The sequence below is a fragment of the Nylanderia fulva genome, unplaced genomic scaffold (genome assembly GCF_048542155.1).
Source record: "Nylanderia fulva isolate GAGA-0341 unplaced genomic scaffold, ASM4854215v1 Scaffold11, whole genome shotgun sequence".
NCBI classification, from domain to species: domain Eukaryota; kingdom Metazoa; phylum Arthropoda; class Insecta; order Hymenoptera; family Formicidae; genus Nylanderia; species Nylanderia fulva.
This window is the reverse complement of record NW_028189302.1, coordinates 532,303-557,150: the sequence shown is the minus strand read 5'-3', so window position 1 is coordinate 557,150 and position 24,848 is coordinate 532,303. Positions and strand designations below refer to the sequence as shown.

Below are 24,848 nucleotides of genomic sequence, written 5' to 3'. Positions count from 1 at the left end.
TCCCAGGGAGAAACAAGAAATCGGATCGACGTCGATTAGACGTAAATAACGTCTATAACTTTTTCAGTTCAAATTAGACGTCGACTAGACGTCGATATTATTTGCTAAAACAATCAGGCCAGACATCAATAAACATTTCATTTTAATCCATAATAAAATACTTTTCATGTAAAAAAACATATATTAAAATTTATATATAAAATATATATGTGATCCATATATATATATATATATTTTTTTTTTTTATTTGTGTTGTATAATTTCTCTTTGTGTGTGTAATATATTAATTAATTATAAAAATAAAAGTAAATTAATTATTATATATATATTATATATATATATTTACTAATTATGTATGAGGAAACTTTATATGAAAATATAACTTTAATTATTTAAATGATTGGTTCGATAACGCTTATTTTGATTTAACTGTCGTATAAAAGATAAGTTGCGAGTTGCGACACCGCCTTGCGACTAAATATAGTACCAACTTAACGCAACGAGTTAACGAACTCATTCTGTTATTGTTCCGTGATCGATGATCATTCGTTGAAGTTCGTTGAATGTTGAACTGTGCTTGTGATAATATTTGTTCTTCTGGAGGCCTATTCTGTAACTTTTAACAAATGCGTTATAACTGTAACGCATGCGTTAGTCGTCGTATCGTCGACGAATTCATGGTTAACAAATGAATTATAGTTATAACGCATGCGTTAAAAGTTACAGAATAAGTCTGCTGGATCGATTGCTATTCTAATAAAGAAGTCATCACCAACAAAAATGAGTGAAAGTCCACCGGTAAGTGCTTCATAATTTATAATTTCTTAATAATCTACTTTTTACTTTTGTGCCTCAAGTCGTCTGTAGGTTATAATTGTTTCATAAATAAATTACAATTTTCATATAAATAGTTCATAATTTATATATATATTAATAAATTATTTTGATTTATTTAATTAAAAATATTGTATGCTCTTATATATACACTTTTCTTTAACTCACTCTTTAACTAACCTCAACATATACGGAATTATTAATAATAATATTGTCACTATTGCTTCTTTTTTGCTATTATTTATTTAAAGTTTATTATCAAAATTTATTACATAACATTATTGTGAATGCAGTATAAGCAATATATTTTAGTACTGATGTTGTTCTTGTATTATTTTTACATCTATCATAGGAAAGTAGGAATCGTCGTAGAAATACGAACAAGCAAATAATTAATGAATTAGTTAGGCAATGTAGGAATCAAAGAAAATTGGACGATTTAAGAAATCGAATTACTACTGTCTACAAGACAGAGGCTTCATCCGATGAAGAGGTTTCATCCGATGAAGAGGTTTCATCCAATGAAAAGGTTTCATCCGATGAAGAAAATAATGAAATGCTGCCCATTCCAGGGATTGAAGATATTTCTTTATTAGAAACAAATTCTGAAGTATCAACAGAATCTGATGCATCTATCGATCAACTTGAAAATGAAAATATGGATGATAACAATAATTATAATAATGACAATGACAGTGAATTACATTTTGAAGATGAGAATAATGACAGCGAAGGAAGTGTTGAAATTAATGATGCTAACAGATATAGTAACGATGAAGAAAATGATGATTTAATGATTGAATTTGAAAATGACGAACAGAGAGGACGCTATGTTTTAAAAACATTGAGGGAGTGGGCCCTTGAAGGAGGTGTGTTATCTATGAAGAAGTTAAATGATTTACTTCGTAGATTGAGAGTATTGTTTCCCATCTTACCTAAAAGCTACAAAACCGTTAGGTGATAATGAAAAAATTGTAGCATCAAGACTTATGACCAAATTGATGACTAATTCCTTAGCGAAACAATTCAACTTTGATGGTCATAATCCTCAAAAGGCTAAAGTTAATAAAAGGCCATTTAAGAAACTGAAACTATGGGAATTATTTCAAGGTATTTTATCTTCTTTTCAATATTTTGTTTCATCTTAAGTTTATTGTAGAAAAAATTCATAAATATTTCTTTTTTTTCTAGGAGTTATGCTATTAAAATTTCCTACCAGTGATTTGGAAGATGCCTTAAATGCAGTCAGAAATTGGCTACGAAACGCTGCTGGGCGTAAGCAATAAAATGTGCAATTTCATTTTTTTTATTTTTAACAGAATCTAATGTATAAGAAAAGCAGAGGTAAAAAGTGCTCGCATACGAGAATATTGCGTTGTGATATCTTATTATTCTTAGACGACTCTTTACAAGGTCTTTTTCTCGATACAAATTAGCACGGGGGAGGTTTCCCATTAAAAGGGAAGAGGTCATTTAATATTCGTCATAAAATGCAATTAATTATTTTTTTTTCTTGAATGTGAAATATGATCTCTATTCATGTGCAATTTGCGAAGTCTTATGTCATTTTTATTTTGTTATTGTATTTTTGATATTGCTGCTTTATTTTGAATATTATTTGTCTTATTTTTTATTTATGTAACTGATAAGACATTGTCAGGTTTAAATTTGATTTGAATTATTACATATAAAAGTTTTTAGTTGAAGTATGTATATGTAGAATATATATGTACACTAATAAAGAATGTATATATATATACATATATAAAATATATATATTTATAATATATATATATCAAGACACGATAAGATGGCATATACTGGAGTTTTCAGTATGTCAACAAAGATTATCCTGTATTGAAATTGTCCAATACATATTAATAAAAAATAGATATAAGGTTAATAATACATATAAAATTATTTTCTAAAGTGTCTTTTCCATCCTTTCAGTTTCAATTATATAAATATATGTATAACAATCTAAATACCAAGATCCAAATAATTTTAGTGTTAGTTCTATTTTTTTCATTCGTAAATTAAAAAGGTAATGTAAATTTTCTAAAGAAAATATATTTGCATGCATCCAATATTACAATTCAATGAATATTTACTGAGCAATTTGTTTTGATTAGAATATTACATTATTCTATATTTTACAATAAAAATATACTTAGAATTAAAATAAAATGTTCACTGAATGGTGTACGTAATACTGCACTTATTGCCTGCGTTCGCAGCAGAGAAAGTAGAAGTGTCTGTTGTAAAATTATTGAATTTGAGTATTGTATGAGCTTAGGTTTAGTCAAAACTAAAAGCATACGCCAATTATACGCCATTATTAGATTCATCAATTTTACAACATTTGCAACGCTACTTTTTCTGCTGAATACAGCCGTTACATCAATTATTTAGATGTCTATTAGACATTTTATAGACGTTTATATTAACGTCTAGATGGTGTCGAAATTCAAAGATTTGTCCGTCTATATAGACGTCAAATTAGATCTTACTTAGACGCATATAAAAGACATCGATTCGACGTCTTTTCAACATGCCATTTCTCCCTGGGTTCTGCGCATTGGGAAATGTCGCGCGACCTCATTATTTGTCGCCATTTCGAGTTGTGTGTCCGACAAAGCCTCGGAAACAATTTTAACAAGAGCGAACTCCGGTCATCTAATTTCCTCCTCATCTAATTTTCCGCATCTTTTCATCCGGTTCTCGAAATTTCTAGCTGTTCGCGACTGCTCCGACGTAAATTCGTTAATCGCAGTTCGAAACTTTGAAGTTTCTCGGTCGACTGGATGAAATCAAAATTGTCATCGAAATTGTCGCAATTAATATCGCGAAAATATCAAAGCAAATATAATATTAAAATTACTCTCGCGCTCCGCGTGTTCCTATTCTTTCAATTTCATTAATTTATTTTTATCCGTGCATTGTGCAAGAGCACAAAATACAGTTACTGTTATTTAATGCAAAAATCTAATGGCACGATTGATTGTGGCTGGCTGGGAAAGGATCTATTAATAAATGCTTATGAAGCCCGAAATAGTATCCAACCTAATGCAAACTACATTAACTTTATTGATCGGTATATAACATTATTTTTAGTACATTTTATTATATTATTTTCTTTTTTATTATTTTAAATATATATAAAAAATGGCTTAATTGATAATAATATATTGGCGATTTAAAACTGGCTTTTATTTAATAATTCACAATGTCACAAAATGACGTTACATAAGAGTTAATAATAAAATCTTTGTAAAAAATATATATGTACATTATTAAATTGTATATGTATATTTATATTATATATACATATATTTAATAAAGTTCTTAATAAATATAAACACACATACTATTTACACTTGTATATAATAAATAGGAGTTAATAAAAATAGAAAGTTAAGATATAACACATATGTACCCTTTATCATGAAATAAAAATTGCTTGTCGATGCATGTAAGAAAAATTACAGCAACGCCCAAAATATTAATATTTTAAATAATTCTTACACATTAAAAAATAATATACTTTTCAAGAATTAAATTATTGTTCTTTCTTAAGTAAAAGTTCTTACAAAATATTACATATATACAAAAGAATTTTTAAGTCAAAAATTTTTTTGCCACATGCGTCTAATTATCCTAATTGACTCGTTAATGGGAATCATATATTCCATTAAAGTGCAGAGATATAGTCAACTATACCATCGACAACGTCATATAGTTGATAGACGAGAAGAGAAGGGACCAAAACAACGACATCCAAACTGTCTTCATCAAGCAATCGACCGATTTGGGCCACCTGTCGGAATAGAACGTACTCCCATATGATATTGCCGATGGTGAACATATACCCTATACTCTAATGGCGTATATGTCTCATGTTGACGCATTGATTAGGATAATTTCGCCCGATTTTCACACGAAAGACTGATCATCCATTTCCTAGATTACTAGCATCGCAAATTGATATTCTCTCTTGTTACGATATTTTTTATGGTGTAATATTTTTCCTAGCAACGTTTTAATGATTTATCTTATGCTGAACGAACTTTAATATACATTCAATTTTATAGTTATGTTTCAGTTATTATAGAGATCTTATTTTGGTAACACATAAAGTCAGTAAAGTTTAGTTTATAGGTTATATCGACATAGATATTCACTAGTTTTATTTCTTTTTTCTGTTTGCCGCGCCATCTGTTATCGCTCTGCACTGTCGTTATAATAAAGAAAGTCTTGTTCCGTGGTGATTATATATTCAATAAAGTCTACTTTCATTTAATCTCATTGAGTTAATTATCCATACATATTTTATCAATTCCATTTAAGTTTAATATCTTATTCATCAGCATCGAAAATAAGCTCTAAAAAACTATCACAAACATTATTTAGATACTTCATTTTCTATTCCAGAGTATACTTTTCGTATATAATTTACAATAATTTACAATTTATCTTATAAGATCTTATATCTATATTGTATATCTTTTTTGACGCAAAGGAAATGATAATATTTTATACATATAAATACGTTCTAAAATGAACAAAAATCAATCAATTTATACATTCTATAAAATGTTCTTTCTTCAAATAAATCATAACATGTGTATTTTATATTGTACAATTATATATTATATACATATATTCTTTGCAATTTCAAATTAATTATTAATAACAAATTATTAATAACGGAATGTTATATTACGACTTTCTATTACCTTAATTTTAATTATTCGAGCCAACGATTCATATATGTTAGTATGTTGTATACGTAATATCAATTGTTTTCCGCTTTGAATTATTCAATTTAGCAATTCGCGTATTACTGCGAAATAATAATGATAATAATTTACATATTATCAAGAGAAAATTTAAAGATATTTAAAGATAAATGCCAGTCAACAAACATTGTTAAAGAGATAATTGGAAATATTACGATACAATAAATTAAATTTTCTTTTCCTTATTGTTTCAATTTTAATACATAAATTACAAAATATATTTGTATAAATATTGTATATTTTTATATATTTCTATATATCGCTCTACATTTACTTAAATCGTTACTCTGAAATATTATCAAGTTTTGCTGTGACATTTATTAAAATTGATTGGGAACTCAAAATCAGATATAAAAATGAGCTGATAAGTCTTTTTCATACTTGATTTTATATTTAAATATCAGAGCCTTTTTAATTTATTATTTTATTAGAAATTATTTTTTTCTTTGTAAAAAGTATTATTAGGTATATATATCAAGTATTTTTATATTTAATTATTCTCATTAATTAAATAATTTTTTATATTTATTTATATTTAATATACAGTATTTACAATAACTACGAAATAATATAAAAATATTTTTTATTTCTTTAAAAGTTAATATTGTTATACTATACAGAAATTAATAAATTATATATTAAATTAAATTATGTAATAAATTATGTAAATACTATGCTATAACAATTTACTATCTATATATGCAAATAATACTATGTAAAATTTAAATATTTTAATATTAATTATAATGATTAATGATTAAAATTATAATGATTAAATTATATCCGTTAAATATTTATTATAATTATGTGTGTGTGCGTACACTACATAATAATATAATACTTGCATTATATGTAGTAGAATTAAAATTTAAATAAAAATGTTAGTTTTAATATATATAAATATTTTTCTATATACTTTAATATTATACTAATATATTTGAATTATAATATTTGTTATAAATATAAATATTGTAACATAGATATATTAAAATAAATATTCCAAAAATATTAAATTAATAAATTAATAAATATAACTTTTAATTAGTTAAATCTCTCGTTTAAATTACAAGTAATCGTAATATTTATTGAAGACATAAATGTCGCAAAATGTCAATATAACTGCAATATAAAAAGAAATAAATACGCTGCAAAAGAGTAATCATCTGCAAAATGTTCATTAATAATAATATACCAGATAATTGCATACCGTGTAATCGTCGATCTTTAAACTTGTCATACGCAGATAAATATCCGCTAATTGAACCGATGAAATTATTGATGAAATTATAATGCGTTACGTCCGATTGAACATAATTATTAAAATATGTGCAAACAAGATATATCAGCATTTATAATTAGAACCGATAAAGGTATATATAAATATTTGTTGTACTGCAAAAAAAAATAAACATTTTTTTTACAATAAAATTATTTGATTAACAAATTGAAATATATCCAATAATATAATATTAGAAAGTTATATTTGATAATTTTTTATAAAATAAAAAAAAATATTTTTTCTTAATTCTTAAAAATTATCGCAAATATAAAAGCTTAAGTTTTTTTTGTAAAAAGCTAATTTTCCAAGAAGCTTGTGACATATAAATATATATAATATATACTACTATTAATATATTGTCAAAGTGCTAAATTAAGGATTCAATCCTTTTAAAAATGACTACTATTACTCGCCTCGTGTCATTCCGGAATCTGTAAACAGTAAATCTGCAAAAGCAGTGATAAATATCTTACTTAACACTCCAAGAGAGAACATATATAGATGGCATAAAAGATTAGCTATACAGCTTTATGTCACTATAATTACGGAGATGACTTCTCTCGCTTGAGAAAACTTTCTAATGAAGCCGGATGAAGATGTTGATCTTTGACACTACAAAGATGTATCTGTAATAAATTTATACGTCCGTAGATCATATCAGATGACAGATACAATTTAGCGAAAAATAATGTGAAAACGTATAAACTTGAAAATAAAATAATCGCGAATAATTAAAATAAAACTAGTTATTATATTAGAGAGAATAAAGCGAGATTTTGGTTTTTTCCTGTTAAAAATTCATTAATTAAGGTCATTTAAAATTCTTATAAATCAACGTCAACGCAGTGTATTATTATTTCAATTTCACTAAATAATTTGTTCTTTTTTTCTGTTAAAAATTGATCAACTAAGAGCATTTAATTTAAAATTCGTATAAATCAACGTCAATAGTGTATTATTATTTAAATTTCACTAAATAATTCGAATCAATTTAAGGGATTGCTAGTAAAACCGAATTCTTTAATCAACGCAAATTTATGACATTTTTCTGACAGATCACAGTTGAAACGCGATTAAGGTAAGGTAACATTCATTATAATTCCTCACGACAGTTTTGCATGAATTGACAAAGAGCCACATTTCACTTCCAGCTACACGTATGACCGCATAATTCTCGCAACACGATATAACGCTGACAAAATGAATGTGTCATTATTAAGATGAATAAAATGTAAAAAGAGTTATTTCAAACGACAAAAAGGACAGTTATTTGAAGCGACAAAAATGTGGAATACAAACTCAAATCATTAAATTGAATTTTTTTATAAATATTTCATAAATTATTGTGGATGTGTTATTTCCGAAATCTCTCAATTTTATAAGAGTGTTTGATAAATTTTTTTACCAAGGAAAAATGTCGCAAACAATGCGCTACAATCTATAGTTTTTGAGATATCGATGTTTCAAAATTTAAATTTTTTTTTAAATATATTGAGATTTTAACATTTTTGGCAAGAGATTATTTTCATAGAAATTTCCCATCAAATTTTTTAACATAATAAATCTAATTACAAATTTTTTACAATATTTAATATTTTAAATAATAATAATAATATATTATTTATATATACATATTTTTTTTATTTTATATGTATTTGTATATATATATTTATTTAATTTTTTTATTTTCATAATAGAAGCAAAATGGCGCCTTTCTGATATCTAGTATCAAACCTAACCCTAAAAATCGATATCTCGAAAAATATGGATCGCAGCGCGTTGCGATTTGCGGCGTTCATCTGAGAAAAAATCCTGTATAAAAATGACCTATAAAATCGACGGGTCCCGAAAATAACATTCTTAGCAAATAATTCTCGTCTGAAGAAGAGATCGCATATACATATATTCTCTGTCTGGATCAGTTGAACGAAGCTTCGCGCCGTTGTTCGCGCCGTTGTAATCCGATGGGCGCAATGGGAAGTGCAAATTTCGCAGTTCGCACGCGATGGAATTTTAACTGGGCCACTCCCGCGGATCCAGCAGGCTATCACGAAACATAATCGCATTTGCTCGAGTGTCTGGACGGCGATCGACAAAAGTGCAATTCGCTACCGCATCGCGCGGATCAATCTGGGTAAAAAACCTGGGGAAAAGGTTAGGTTACGAGGAATATACGGAGCGATGGGTGAAATATAAACGGTGCGAATCCATTTGTCCGTCAATGTACAATTCGACGCGAACGCGGAGCAATCGAAAAAAAACCGCGATTGTTCGCATATGGCAATCATCATAAAGTCTTCTGCTCTTCATTGAAAAAAAATTTTATTGCGTTTTAAGAGCTTTTCACTCTGAACAAAATTTCTGTCAACTCGACTGAACCTTTCAGCTGAATAATATCTTGTTAATTGAACGTACAAAAATATTTAAATTAAATATAAAATATTAAAGCTAACGAAACACATGTATTCAATTTAAATGCTAATATATATATTCAATTAACAAAATAGTAATCTAGCTGAAAAATTTAATTGAGTTAACTATTTTTTTAGTGCATTTATTTTTTAAATGTTCTGTTCTAAAATAAGCGCCAAAATAATTATCTTACTTTAAAAGAAAAAATCTTTTAAAAATTAGTATCGGATATTTCTAATTTATAAACATGTAGACGAAATTGAAATGTACTTTTATGAAAAAGTACTATTTTGTAGCACATAAATAAAAAGAAGATGACAAAAATATAAATAAACTGAACATGTAGCACAAGACCTGGATCCTGAATGATTAAATTAGGTTTTGTTACGGGTTACTTATTTGTGAACAGTCTTCTTTTTTGGGCCATTTATTAACTTCATCCATTCTTCTAATCGACTAAAATCATCATGCAATAAAATTTTTTTTATGCAATTGTTGATTATCTTTATTTAAGCAAAATTCTTAATATAATAACATATTCTAAATAGGAAGAAACACTTAATAGAAAAAAGGCGGAAAGGAGATAAGAATTAATATATATAAAACTAATTTATAAAATAAAAATTATTTATCAGTAAGAAGTAATAGAATATTAATGTTGACACAATTTTTTCGGCGTTTATTTTCTCAACAAAATCTCGATAAAGTAAGTAAAGACACTTTTAATTATAAATCGAACGTCAAATGATTTTCGAACAAATATTTCTTTTTGATGCAAAGCAAACATTCGATCTCCGCGTTGGATATAATTTTCACCCTTTTTGCCTCTTTTTTGCAAAAAAAAAATAAAAATAAAAATAAAAATAAAAAAAAATAAAAATAAACATAATGTATTGTATATAACGACGCAGAGATCTTTATATTGAAAGTTTTTGCGGGCAGAAGCGCGATACATCGCTTATCATTTAAATTCCACAGTCGCGATGATCTCGCGGGCTAATTACAACGAGTAATTAGCTAAAAAAAAAATGCGCTACTGATTACCAGCGGCGAAACGCGCAGGTTGAAGACCATCCCAACTGAATATATATCCCTCTTTGACGCCGGCTTTTCTCCGCTCCTGCCGTACTTGCCGCATCATAGTTGACTTAATGGAGTGCTTCGTCGTTCTCATTAGCAGGGACGTAACGAGCAAGTGTTCGCATACATTTTCCGCATAAAAGCCTGATATATACATATATACGTATATATATATACATATATATATATATATATATATATATATATATATATATATGTACGCGTCCGTATTTTTTTCAGCCAAACGATGTCCTCTTCGCGTCCTCCATTATTCCGTAATCTGTATGGAGTACTCATTTTTCAACAAAAATTTTTTTGCAGAAAATAAGAATATATTAAAAAATTCGAGAAAAATTTATATTCAATTTAAAATGCTTTCAAATCCGTATTTTTGTGTGAAAATGGATTTATCATACGTTCTTTGTTGTATGTTTGATTCTAAAAATTATTGTATAATATTATATTAATTATTATAGATAAAAAAAGAATTTAAAAAAATTTTAAACATCAGGATATGGTTAAAATTTAACGATTTAATTTCTATATGTTCTTTTTTAATTATTTGAATGCGCGAAAGGTTTTATTTTCTCGAAGTTCTTTGTTGTGTGCGAATTTAAATTTAGTTGATATCATTACATTATATTTATACTTAAAAAAAGGTTAAACATATTTTGATAATTTTTTAAACATTGGAATGTATGCTTAAATTTAAAAAAAAATTATTTAAATGTGCGAAAATTTTTATTGATTTAATAGCACTGATAAAACGGAGAAATATTGCGAGTGTTATCTTTAAATAATCAATATGTAAGTAGATTGAATATTACATGTTGATGAAAAAGAATTGGATATGCGTATAAAAATATAAATATTTTTTTATTTTTTACTACATTTTTTTTTTTTGCTTTTTATGCTATTCTAAATTCTGTTGTTTTTCCCGCAAATCTATTTACGTATCCAACGGATTTTATCGTTTTCTCAGGCACAGTATTGTGACACATCACAAAAATATTTATTCACATCCCCGCATCTCCTTTTTTCTCTTCGGACACAATACCAAAGTTATATTACAGCGTTACACACTCGAATATTTCGTTCACAGAAAAATTCAAAAAATTAAAAGTATTCATCGCGTGGACTTTCTCATTTTATATCGCGTTTATTTTCGCATATATATATATATATATATATATATATATATATTTTTGCGTGCATTTTTTCTTCCCGCATTTTTTTCATCAAAGTAATTAACCCTGCAAGTATAAAATGATATACAAATTTCAGTATAAAAGCACCGCAATTTACGTCCGTCATATCATTTCACATACCTCTGTTCTCGATGCGAAAGTTAGCGTTACTTACCGTGCGTACTTTTCAAAAGTGACGCGAATTTGTCGAGTCCGCAATTTCGCGCACTCTCTTTCTCGCGCAACGTGATTTAATAAAAGATTCAGCAACGCACGAAACTGGGAGGCGACGTGTTATCAAGTTGCTATGGCTGTTAGTCGCACGAATATTTTAGCGAGCGTATGAGAGAAGCGCACGATGTTATTTCATAAACGTGTTTTCAATTTCGGGAAAGTAATGCATCACCGAACGATCGTATCTTCCTCTATCAGCTTTTTGGCGATGAATTCATTCAATATTTAAGGAGATATAGAAGGACTAAAAACAAGCTTAAATTTCAAAAACAGATTGCAAACTTTCGAACCAAAAATTAATTCAAAAAATAGTCGATAAACAAGATTATGATTTTTCATTTATTTTATATAATCCCCGCATGATGGAATGATAAATTAGTAACATTAATTTTGTTTTGAATAAAAGTTATATTTTTTTAAAAATTTGAAAGATTATTTATTTAAAAAATTATTATACCGTGAATTTTTCAAAAGTATTGTATTAAGTGATCTTGATCTAAATTTCTTTTTCCTCTTTCGCATTTTATTATCTTTAATATGTTGAAGAAAAATAAAGACATATTTTTTTTTAATCTAATATGTATGTGTGGAAAAGAAATCTAAAAAAAAACGAAATGTTTTTCAACTTTGTTTATACAATGGACAGGATGGAAAGAAATTTTAATACATTCATAGTAAAAATTCACACCGGAGACTTTGTGTAGCAGTCTGAATATTCACGACACGATGGAGATGTTTTTATCAAATAAATTGCTTATATTATATAGTTTTATACATTTTCTACCAAACATTAGTATTCGATTTATGTGTTTTCCTTCAGTCTCCTTCAATCTCCGTCTCTGCGTCATATGTAGATATCGTCGCTGTATTTCATACATTATTCTATGACGTATGTGAATTCATCTTGAATATAAACCAACCCCCAGCACAATATATACAGTGGAGTGTGTAAATAATTCCGCGATTTCCATTTGTTGATCATTTTCGTGACCGTAATTTCGATTTTTCTACAACCCCTATCTCACAAAATATATAAACTATACATTTTATGTTTAACCTATATATATATTTAAACAATATTTTGCAGTCCTCTAACATGACTATTTGACTGAACAGATATTGCAATTATAATCAGAGACAATGTAATGCGATAACGATGAAACCTTTTATTAAAACGAAATGGAGGTATCAAATTTACTTGCTAATCCGGCCGTAAGTACACAACTTGCTCCTGCTACTTCCGGAAGGAAATGGTGGGAAATGGACTACATTGTGGCTGATCCGGTGGAGAAACACGTATTTCTCTAGCATCCCGATTTTCATCCGGAACAAAACACATCTCTCTTAGTAATGCCGTATAACATTAATCCTGATTATATCCTGAAATTACAAATAAAACGCAAGAATAGATGCAAGAATGAAGAAAACGCCGACGATAGGATTACGCGGAATATTAACAGCAACACATATTGTTGTTACGATATTTTATGTTTATATACTAAAAAAGAACAAATATTGCATTCCCATTTCAGAATTTCTCCTTTATTTTCAGAATGTCATTATGTTCTAAAATAAGCGTCAAAAGGATCCTTTTAGCTTCAGAGAAAAATCCTCCATAAAGATTAGTACTGGGTGTTCCTAATTTATAAAAATGTAGACCAAAGAAGATTTATTTTTACATTAACAGAAAAATGCACTATTTTACTGCACACAGACAAAAAGGGTTATAAAAATAGCATAGACATATGGATATATCGAATACGAGACATATATGACTTATTGAATTTGGAATGATTAAATGAGGTTATGTGAACGCTTTTTTAGAAAAATGTTCACATAATCTTATTTAATCGTTAAAAAAATTTTTTTAAAAATAATTTATTACTTCTAAACTAAAACCATTCAGTGACAAACACTGCATTATTGTAAATTACAACACTATATAATTATATACATCGTTGCAATAATATGATTATATAACACCAAATGAAAAATTCGTACAAAAAAATATGCGACTATTTGTTATCAACAAAGAAATATTTTCAAATTTTCGAATACGTTCCAAAAATACTCGAGAATAATCTTAAGAGGAATTTTGTAATATACAATAATTTTCTTATTTCGAAAATACAATCTTCGTTGATGTATTATTGGGGTATATTTTACGTTTATGATCTCACATTGTTCTGAAGATGAATTTTCTTGCCCTTGCTATTTATGGTCAAAACGGAATTCATAAATCGCAATAGAGATAGCGATTGCTGTATCACGTGTCGGTTGCTTTGTACGTGCGTAGCCAGCAGCTATACGCGAAAATTGAATTCCACCACATGCGCGGACGCCGCCACTCGGTCCTAAACGCCCCGGCTAAATCATAGCGGATCATTATTCAAGCAACCGCAAAGGGTGTACCATTTAAAGGGATCGTCTTTGCGTTTGCCATTGTGGGAAGAGATACGACGCGAAAATTTCTAATTGCACGACCATGTGCTCTCGAGAGGTTAAATATACCGCCCCTATCGTGATGTATGACCTCTCTCTCTTTCCTCGACGGCGCCATTTGCCAAGTTCACTTATTTCTAATCACGAAACGGTCCTCGAATATGTATACTTACTCTCCAGTCAAAACTACGACTTGAAAAAGAAATAGGGTAAATTCGGGTCTTACCAAAAAAATGGCCGCAAGCAATTTTTCTAATAATCGCTAGATAGTGTATTTTTTATTATTCTAAAAAATAATCGATTTTTAAATAATTTATAATATTATATATTATAAACTTGTTATATTTTAAAGATTGTTTCAAAGATTATTTTTAGTTAAAAAATCAATCTGAAAGATTATATTTAAAATTTAATTTTTTTTATAACAGTTTTTATTTTATATTAAAAAATGTATTAATATTTGTATGTTCAATGTATAAAAATAAAAAAGTGACGTATAATTATAAGTTTTTTTTTATTACTTTAACATATATGTATCAAATGTCTTATAATAATACTATAATAATCTTTTGTATTACACGTGCAGGCAATGTGGCACTTTCGGTGCATGTTTTCTGTGCCAAAAGCGACCGATTTCCCCCGCCGCCATCTAGCGGCGACACGGTGAGTGAATAAGTCGGTTTCAAAGCCATTATCTACGGCTGAGCCGCGTTAAAAGTCATTGTATACGGTTCAAGCCGTAGGAAATGTATTGAAACCGGCTATTCCCCCACCGTGCCGCGGCAAGATGGCGGCGTGCGATCGGCCGCCTCGCGCACAGAAAACGTGCCGAAACAGCCACTTTGCCTGCACTTGCAATACAAAATAGTATGTGTATCAAGTGTGGATTGACAATTGTTCACTCGTGTGGGGTGGTCGCACTCGCCTTCGGCTCGATACGAAAGATGTTTAACGTTATTACTCCAATGCTTATGTTTTGACTTCAAGAAATAATGTGTCAAATATTATAAAAAAATAACAAAAATAAACTACTATTGCTATTTTATCCGAGTTTACCCTATATATGACACAGAAAAACAAAGAAGAAAGAAAAGAACTGTCAATGCATAATTTTTTTCATCCTCTTATCAATGAGTGGGTTATCAACTTCGTGTTTTTGACACATTCTATTGTTGACAATTTTTTTCTAGCAGCTACTGAGCTACTCGGAAATTATTTCCCGTTATTTTAGGAGATATTTCACATGTATACAAAGGCCCTTTGAATTTTTGTTTCTGGCGGAGAAAAGTTCCGGACACATTTTTAGCATTTAAAGTTGCCTCAAGTATCCGCGGGTACCCGGGTACATCGACAGAAGAATCAACAGGCACGCAGAATTTTAATCGCGATTACGTAATTTCCTCTATTTACTCGTCCAAATCCGGCGGAAGCTCCTGCTTGTTATTTCTTCTCTGTCAGAGCTGCCTTTCTTTCGAGAACGCGTGGACGGAGAATTCGGTCGACAATGCGGCGAGACTCGATTTAATTAAGGATCAACTCGATGCAATTTTTATCGGCCCGGAGATTGCGTCGCTTTGATTGCAAGTGCAATTGCTCTTCGACATTTTTTTTATCGTAATGCAACGAGAAACCCATGTATCGAAACGCCCGGAAATGGATATATCGCGAGATAAAAATTCGATACGAAATATACATATATGTATGTATATGAATACGCCGGGTTGGTTGATACGAACCTGTAACGACGAATGAGAGGACCTGCGAAAATCGTTTCGAATGTTAAACACAACGGCAAATGGAAATATTCGTCGGTTCGATAAAATGTTGTTTAATCTGAATAGCATATGTTCATTTACACCCGGGTGTGTCTCGCTGCAAAAATATAACGGTATATCTCATGAACCGGTATATTTATACTAGGTTCTCACGGTAAAACGTTAAATGTTTTGGTAGACAATGCATTTCCGCGCGGAATCAAACAAATGGTTCGCAGCATTTCGCGCAACTGCGTATTTTTCACTGTCTCGTCGTCCTCCCTTTCGAGCGAATGCATATCTTGTACATGTACTTTAGCGATATTTTTATCAGAGATAGCGCGTGTCTTTTTCCCTTGAATTCTTTCGATGCACCCTTTGGGGTATCTTAAAAATTCCTCTCGTCGATAATCAATGTTGTGCTTAGATGATTTTTAAATTAGCTAAAGATGACATAAAAATGTGTAAATTCATCTGTCTCTTAGATAAAATAAAAATTATTTTGTTTTAAATATATTTAGATAAATGATAAATTATACGGCAATTCATCTAGATAACTTGCAGATATAATATTGTTTTTAAAACCGCTTGTGTAAACACAGTTATTAAAAAAAGTTTTAATTATTCTATTACTTAAATGTTTTTATGTGATTTTATTATCTATATAATTTAGTAAAGATAACACTTTTTTTTATCTAAAATACAGATATACATATGTAGATAATATATATTTTTATTATCTGTATAAAGATAAGAAGACGCCAAAAATTTATCTAGTTGATCATCTATATAATCTTTATTTAGATAACACCAAAGACTGTTGATAACAGAGAGAACAATATTTTGTGTAATATATCTATACATATATATTTGCCTTATATATTGCATTAAATTAGATTATCATCTGATTAGGTTATATATGACTAGGTTAATAGAATTAAGCAGATACTTCGAAATAAAATATTTAAATATAAGATACAAGATACTGTTTGACATATATTTAAATACTAATTGTATTTAAATACATTTATAAATACTTTTAAATGCAATTATTTTTTAAATTTTCTGATTATATATACCGTATACTTATAATATTAAAGTAATTACAAAAAGATTATCTACTATTATTTATAAAAATAAAATTTTTTAATAATAGTAATAGTAGATGATTTTATTGTAATTATTTTAATATTAAGTATAATATATATATATATATATATATATATATATATATATATATAGTCTGATGGTAGAATTGTATGAAAATAATATCAAAAGTAAGTTAATTTCAACATTTTAAAAGATAAGTTTATTTATTAAGTTTTTATTAAGTTTATTTATTTGAACTTTAAACTTTATAAAATAATAACAATTAAAATAAACATATAATAGCATATATTATATTATATATGTATAATAGCATATAGCATATATATGTAATTACATAAATATTTAAATTAAATAATTAATTACAAAATTCGAAATACTTAATTATTTGGTATTTAAATACTGTATTTCAATAATATATATTTAAATACGTATCTCAGATACTTTAAGATCCATATCTGCTCAACCCTGATTGTTGACTCGAAAACAATAGAGCGCCCCCTACAGAGAAATATTATAGAAACGCAGCATCTCGTGAAAGGATCAAAAACAGATGAGCGATTCATTACCATAAGGTTGTATTGTGCGAACTTTGTGCGCGCGCATGCGCTCACGCTTTTACCTTCGCTTTTAGTTTATTCAAAGACAATGATGCAGCTGCGTCAAAGTGCATTCGCGTGTATATCCAAGCTTGTATCTTCGGTCGACTGTTCGAGAATCTAAAGCTACCACAGCGTCGGCAAAGCACATCCGCACTCAGAGAAAGAGAGAGAGAGAAAGAGAAAGAAGCATGGTGATATATATATATATATATATATATATATATATATATATTTTACTTTTGTAAACATCTAAGAAATCACTAACGAGGAAACTATATAAGCGGTTCCTCGATTCGAATGGACATGATGAATTTTAGAACACTGCGAAAAACTTTATTGATGTAGACAGTTTTTTGTGAATTAATGCGCGCATTTCGATATTTGATTAAATAAATAATTTTCGAAATATGTGTGCAAATTTTAATCGCTGATACACTTTTGCAACATTTTTATTCTGGTCGCTTAATATTTAGTATAAATGTATGACGTAAATATAATTTTTCCGTGTATTCAAATCTGTTAATTTGATTCGCAAAAAATTTCAAATTATTCGAATATTTACGCTTTAATATAAAAACATATTTTTAAAAATATTTATACAAAGTTTATATAAATAATTATAAATATATATATAATTTTTATATCTTTATTATATTATAATAATATAAAATTTGCTTTCCTATACTAATTTAATCAGTTTAATCAGCAGTAAGAATGACGTAAATTTTCTATACTTCTAATTTTTTCATATATTTGGAGAAAATGGATTACAATATGTGTTTTAAAATTTTTTATACTAACGTTTAATCATTTTGCATTTATTAAAATAATATAAAATTTTTATTTTTTATTTTCTCACAAAAGGAAGGAAGAAATATTTTATAGTTATTTTTATAACACAAAATAATAAAATATTTTGTAAAAATATTTGTATCTGTTTATTTCTTTAGTCCTAAATTAACTAAACTTTTTACATTATTCAACATGAAACTACTAACGTCTGTAATTAAATAATTAATTATATAAGTTATAATGCAAACACTAATCAGAGCAAACATACAAAATTCCTATATAAATTTGTACATGTATTAAGTCATATTTGATATCCAAATATAGCACATTATTATTGTTAATTACTTGAGATAATTACGATAATGCTATTTTAAAGTAGAAATAAAATAAAATAATTTTTAAAATATTACTGCTTTCTTATTATTATTAATATTTATTAATAATAATATTTATATATATATATATATATATATATATATATTAATATTAATAATAATATTTATTAATATACTAATATAATTAATAATAATTTTTATTAATTATATAATCAATGAATTAAAACAAAATTATTATTCTAATTTTATTCTTAATAATTATTGATCTTATATTTAATAAAAATTAATGATCAATCAAACAACTAATAATGCATAATGCCAGATTCAGTCATAATGCGCGAATATTTGGAGACGTCCCGAAACATACATCCCGAATGTGCTCCGATATACGTGCAAATTCATGTGTTTAAGGCATTATTCATCCCGTATATACATATACCTGTGTGTATTCAACATGTGTGTCCATGCGTATAAATACAATATATTATCCATATATCCGTCGCCATGCACGCATATCTTGTACACGCACTCTTGTTTTTTTAATAGTACGTGAATAATAAAATTTCTGTTGAATATTCGGGAATATTTCTCTCATAAAGCACTTTAAAGATTATGTAAATCCTATTTCTATTAAAGAATAATAAATATTTAATAAAATGTAATTTATTGCGGAAGATATAACTTTCAGCTTTTTCTCTTACTGAATAAAATTTGAATAAAAATTACAGAAAAAAGAGAAAGTTAATATATGTATGTTATGAATGTAATATAATTTTATTTTAGCTTATTTATTTTATTCGTAACATGTGTTATTCCCTTTGTTGAAATTTTTTATTCGCTAATTAGGAGAGAACTTTTTTTAATATTATTGGCAAATTTTGCAAAAAAGATTTTGCTTCTATTTTATTGATCGCGATTAACAATAATTTTCAGTTCCTTTCTTTATCGAATAAAATTTGTATAAAAACTGCAGAAATAAGAAAAAATTATTTATTATGTACGCAATACAATCACATATTTACACTAGTTTCTTTATTTTATTTATAGCATACTCACTTATTCACAGCTCTACTCTTCTTGTTGAATATTTTTTATTTGCTGTTCACAGTTTGCTTTTTTAAAAATATTATTGACAAAATATTTTACTTCTATTCTGTGACTTTATTGATCGTGACTAACAATAAAACTTCCTGTCAGACCTGAAAGACACATGACGCACAATAGAATACTGTTTATTTATCGCACAAATAGTGTAGCTTGCGATGAATGTTTGCAATTATAAATGACAAATTGTTATAGATTGTTGCGAAGAGTTTAACAATTATCAAAAAGAACTAAATTGTATCTTTAACGACATGTAAAATATTTTATAGATGGCTTGTTTCTATCATTCATTTAATTTAACGCAATATATCTGCGTTGTTTTATATATATATATATATATATATATATATATATATAAAATATATATCCGCTAATAATATTTAATTTTAGACAAAAATATGTAAAAATATAGTATTTCTTCCAGAATTGATAAAATTGAAATTTATTTTATCAATGAAATAATAAAGAATAACACCGACAAAGAGATAAAAGGATATCTAAGCAAATTCCACGAGTGTAAAGGATGAGAAATTGATCACTCACGTGCAAAATATTACTTATTCAAATAGAAGAGCTCTGAAGTGTACAATTTTATTCCATAGTAGATAAACTTTTACATGTAATAGTTTTACTTATATTAAAATAATAAATAAGTGATGCTGTAAAATTGGAATTTAAATTAACAGAAGCGTGGAATAGATTAAAAAAACGAAAAAATCATTAGATAAGACAATAAGAAAATTATTTTTCAACATCTTGAAATATACACATTTTTTCCTCAGATCTTTTTCGGAAACTTTTTCTTTAAAAATTTTTAAGAATTTAATACATGTTTATTTGTTTTTATATATAATATATATACATACATATATGAGTATATATACATGTGTGTGAATGAAAAATGATGAAAAATAAAATATATAGTATATACAATATTATAAATTTTTAATTAACTAATTAATTTATAATAATTTATATTGTAAAATATTGCATTTTTCTCTTATATATACGCACGCTTAAACACATATATGAAAAAAAAACGATAATTTTATATAAGTTTTTAGAAGGAAAAGTTTTAATATATATATAGAAAAAACACACAAAATATCATGAGAAAATGTGCCAATGATGCTTAAACAACAGCAAACTTTACTATTTACGTTTGCACAGCGAAAAATAAAATAAAACTAAAATAAAATAAAAAATATACAACAGAGAACAAAATATGCGCTAACAAATAAAATAAAGAGATTCATGTAAATACGTGTTATGTTTGTATTACGTGAACTTATGTAGATCATGCTGAAGCATAGCCAGACTGCAGCACACATACAACGTAGAGTGGATTCCCACGTTCCACGCGTTCCATATTTTTTCAGTACACAAAGTGTCCTTGCGGCCGCGAATTCTCTACCAATGACCTCCTGGATCCGTTATCAACGTCTATCTTAATCCGGAAACGCGAGGGAAATTACATGGTTTCGACTTAATTACACGTTCCTTAAGAAGTTATATATAGACCAGATTTCGTTCCTATCATCATAATTTATGCATCAGCCGTGAATTACCATCTTTAAGCATCAATTGTCTACGTTAATTGCTATTTTTAATAGTCGTTCATTTGTTGAGCATTCGCAAGAAACTCATTAACGTATATTGTATCGCGTTATTAAAGGGATTTTAAACGCCGTCCTGTTTTTATCGATAAATATTATTTTTATTTAATTCTTTATTGGCTGTACAAAATGAAAAATCCTTTACTAGAATTGAAGTACTTATAATAATAAATCTGGACTACTACATATGTATAATAAAAAATAACAAGAAAGTTAAATAATTACAGTATTTCTATCGGTATCTTTCTTTTGCATTAGGTCAACCGAATCTAAACGATAAGAAAACTGTAATTTTATTTAACTTTCTTGGTTTCTTTTTATATACACATATAATAGCCCAGATTTGTTATTATGAATATTTTAATTTTAGTACAGGATTTTTTATTCTGTATAGCTAATAAAAAGTTAAATGAAAATGTAATATTTATGTCTATAGAACAAATCTAATCAGCATCCTGTTTTATCGATAAAACATTATTTTTGCGTACTCTTTTCATTTTATTGGTTAAATAAAATAATAAATGCTTTTCCACGATTAAAGTATATATATATAAAAAAAAAACAAAGCGCGAACCTACCGATTTTATGTTAAACACAAACAAAAATCTTTTAATTAAAAAATTATATGTCTTTATTCAGGCCTTTGTATTCGTGTAAAATATAACGAAAAAGAATGTTTGATGTTCAGCAGTTGCTATAAAGAAATTGTCAACAATATAATTGAAAACAAATGGAAGCCGAATATCCGTACATTGATGGAATGGAAAAAAATTAGGCATTGATAAAAGTTAAACCAAACTTTTATTCCTGTTTTATCGACAAAATGTGAGGTTAGATTTAGACATAAATTTATTTATTGGCTATATGGATTACTTGTTACTCAAAATTAGAACGCTTCGTCTTTTCTTTTATTATTAGATTGATAAGTCTTTTTTCTGTGCAAATTAAAGTATTAATATTAACGAAGCGTTCCAATTTCGAGTAAAAATTAATCTGTATAGCCAATAAATAGATTTATAGTTTATCTAACCTCACATTTCGTCGATAAAACAGGACGGAAATCACAGACTTCTCAAGGACGTTTAGGATCACCTTAATACGCACAAACTATGTAACTGCAATCAAACTAATCGTAAATTTGTAGTAGCTAAAACATCGAAGAGAAATGTAGAACGTCTCAAAGCGAGCATCTCGGTCCTCATTCACGGAACACGATTTCGCACGCGCTAGTTTACGATGTCGTATTCCTTCCTCGCAATCCCCTCTAACGACCGCGTGTCAGCCAAGTAAATAATTAAGCAGCGAAACAGTTTCGACCAAAGGATCAATCGATGGTTAATCCATGCTAATGACTCCGCCGGTGTACAGAGAGCCGCTCAATTATCCGCGATATATCAATTAGGCGGAATTATAGTCCGTGGCCAAACATATTCCTCCTTTCTCCTATCGTGATGTGCATATAACTGTTATGTTAATCAATATGGAAATGCGCGAAATTTAGAGGATATTTTCCTGTAGAACTGTCAGGAACATCAATTTCGATATATCAATCGCAAATGAATATATGCAGCGTGTTTAATTAATACGGTCGTAATTGTTGTGACGTGAAAATATTTCTACAAAAATTAAAAGGTTTCAAGAGGGGAAAAAATTGATAATCTCGAATTTTAACTGAGACCATTTTTCAAGATTACTAATTTTTTATATATAAATTTTTATATGTGGCATAAAAAGGTATAAAGATTGGAAGATCGAAAAGTGAAAATTTAACATTTTAATGTGACACACATATTATTATACATAAATAATAAAATATTAATTTTTCGACGATCTTACCTCAACATTTTTACACACAAAACAAGAAGAGACGAATTAATTAACAAAGAAATGTAAAGAAAATACATAGTTTTTTAAAGAAAAAAATATGTAGTTGCTAGTTGTAAATTACACGTCCTTTCTTACTAACAACTTTATGTTTTCCTCGTACCACGCGCATCAACAAATTTTCGCGTATCCGGTGTCTGCTGGAGAAAGAGTCGCGGTGAAAAAAATAATTTGTCTCCCTCGTTTCGGAAAAATAAATCTCTCTCGCTCCCGCTTCGCGCGAATCCATTCCGATATCCTTTCGGAACGAAGGTAGCGTGAATGCGCCAAATGGCGAGCGAGAAAACGTTTTCCATTCAATTATCTTGAACAAGCTCGGGCCGCGCGCGCGAATTAATCGAGAAAGAGGAGACGCGAAACTTTGCTCGGACGGACTATTCAAAGAGAGAGAGAAGAGAGAGAGGAGAGAGCTCGTTATAATTTCGTATGACAACTTTAATCAGCCGACCCAGATAACCGAGCGAGCCTGTAACGAATCGATTAAATTTTTTTCCAACTTTATTACACCATCGCGTTATATACCTGTCTTTTGTTTTTTTTTGCGTGTTCGGGGAATCCCTTGTTTATCTCCCTCGCGTTGAAAAGTCGCCTGAGATTTGTCGCTGTTCGTTGTCTTCGAAAAACCGAGCGAGAGAGGTGTTATGGATGATATCAAGCCCGGCGAGTTATCGAGCCGACTAAGTCATAGACATCCGAAACCGGGAATTGGAAAATTAGCACGTCGATGTTTGCGTTTCGAGCGGTGTCCGATTTTGAGTTACGAGCGTCGGATCACCCCTAATTCCTCCGTCCAATTATGAATAATGAGAGACTGATCTATGTATCATACACATCAAGTATGAGTAGAGGAATTCTGTTGCGAGAAAGAAGGCCAATTTGATTCAATATGTATTTAAATATCCAAGTTGAATCAAGTTCCATTTGCTAGGAATTAAATAATACTTATAAGGAATAATATTTTATATACTGTTAGTGTTATATAAATAAAATTTTATAGATGGTTATCTATTCTTCGAAATTAAGCAAACAATTTCAAACCTTGTACTTGTAAGATACTCAATCTCAGTCGCTAATTGGTCTCATTTGGTTACTATCATAATCGAAGCCTGAGGATCCCTTTCCGATCAGTATTAAGTTTCGAGAACATAGCATCTGGTAATTATAAATACTGTAAATTAATAATAAATTAAATTTTAAATCTCCACAATTGTAAGATTGAAAAAATATCTCGCTGTAATAATTGTATATTAATCTGTATCTCTTGTTATTTATTGAGAAGCAATCTGAAGCGAAATGATTAAATTTGTAGAAGCGTAGAGATTCGTATAGCTATTGTACTGAAAAATCTCTGTGTGTGGTTTTAAATTAATCAAATTATAAAAAAATG

At 28.2% G+C, this 24,848-nt stretch overlaps 2 protein-coding genes across 7 annotated transcripts in view; both read left to right on the top strand.

Moving 5' to 3' along the window:
• The window catches only part of nrm (neuromusculin), a 267,044-nt gene that overhangs the window by 43,167 nt on the left and 199,029 nt on the right, over positions 1-24,848 (top strand). The window lies entirely within an intron of this gene.
• On the top strand, positions 428-1,853 carry LOC114937306 (uncharacterized). The gene is made up of 2 exons (XM_029310736.2): positions 428-798; positions 1,187-1,853. Exons 1-2 carry the CDS (start codon positions 781-783, stop codon positions 1,793-1,795), a joined length of 627 nt encoding a protein of 208 aa, XP_029166569.1. The 5' UTR covers positions 428-780; the 3' UTR covers positions 1,796-1,853.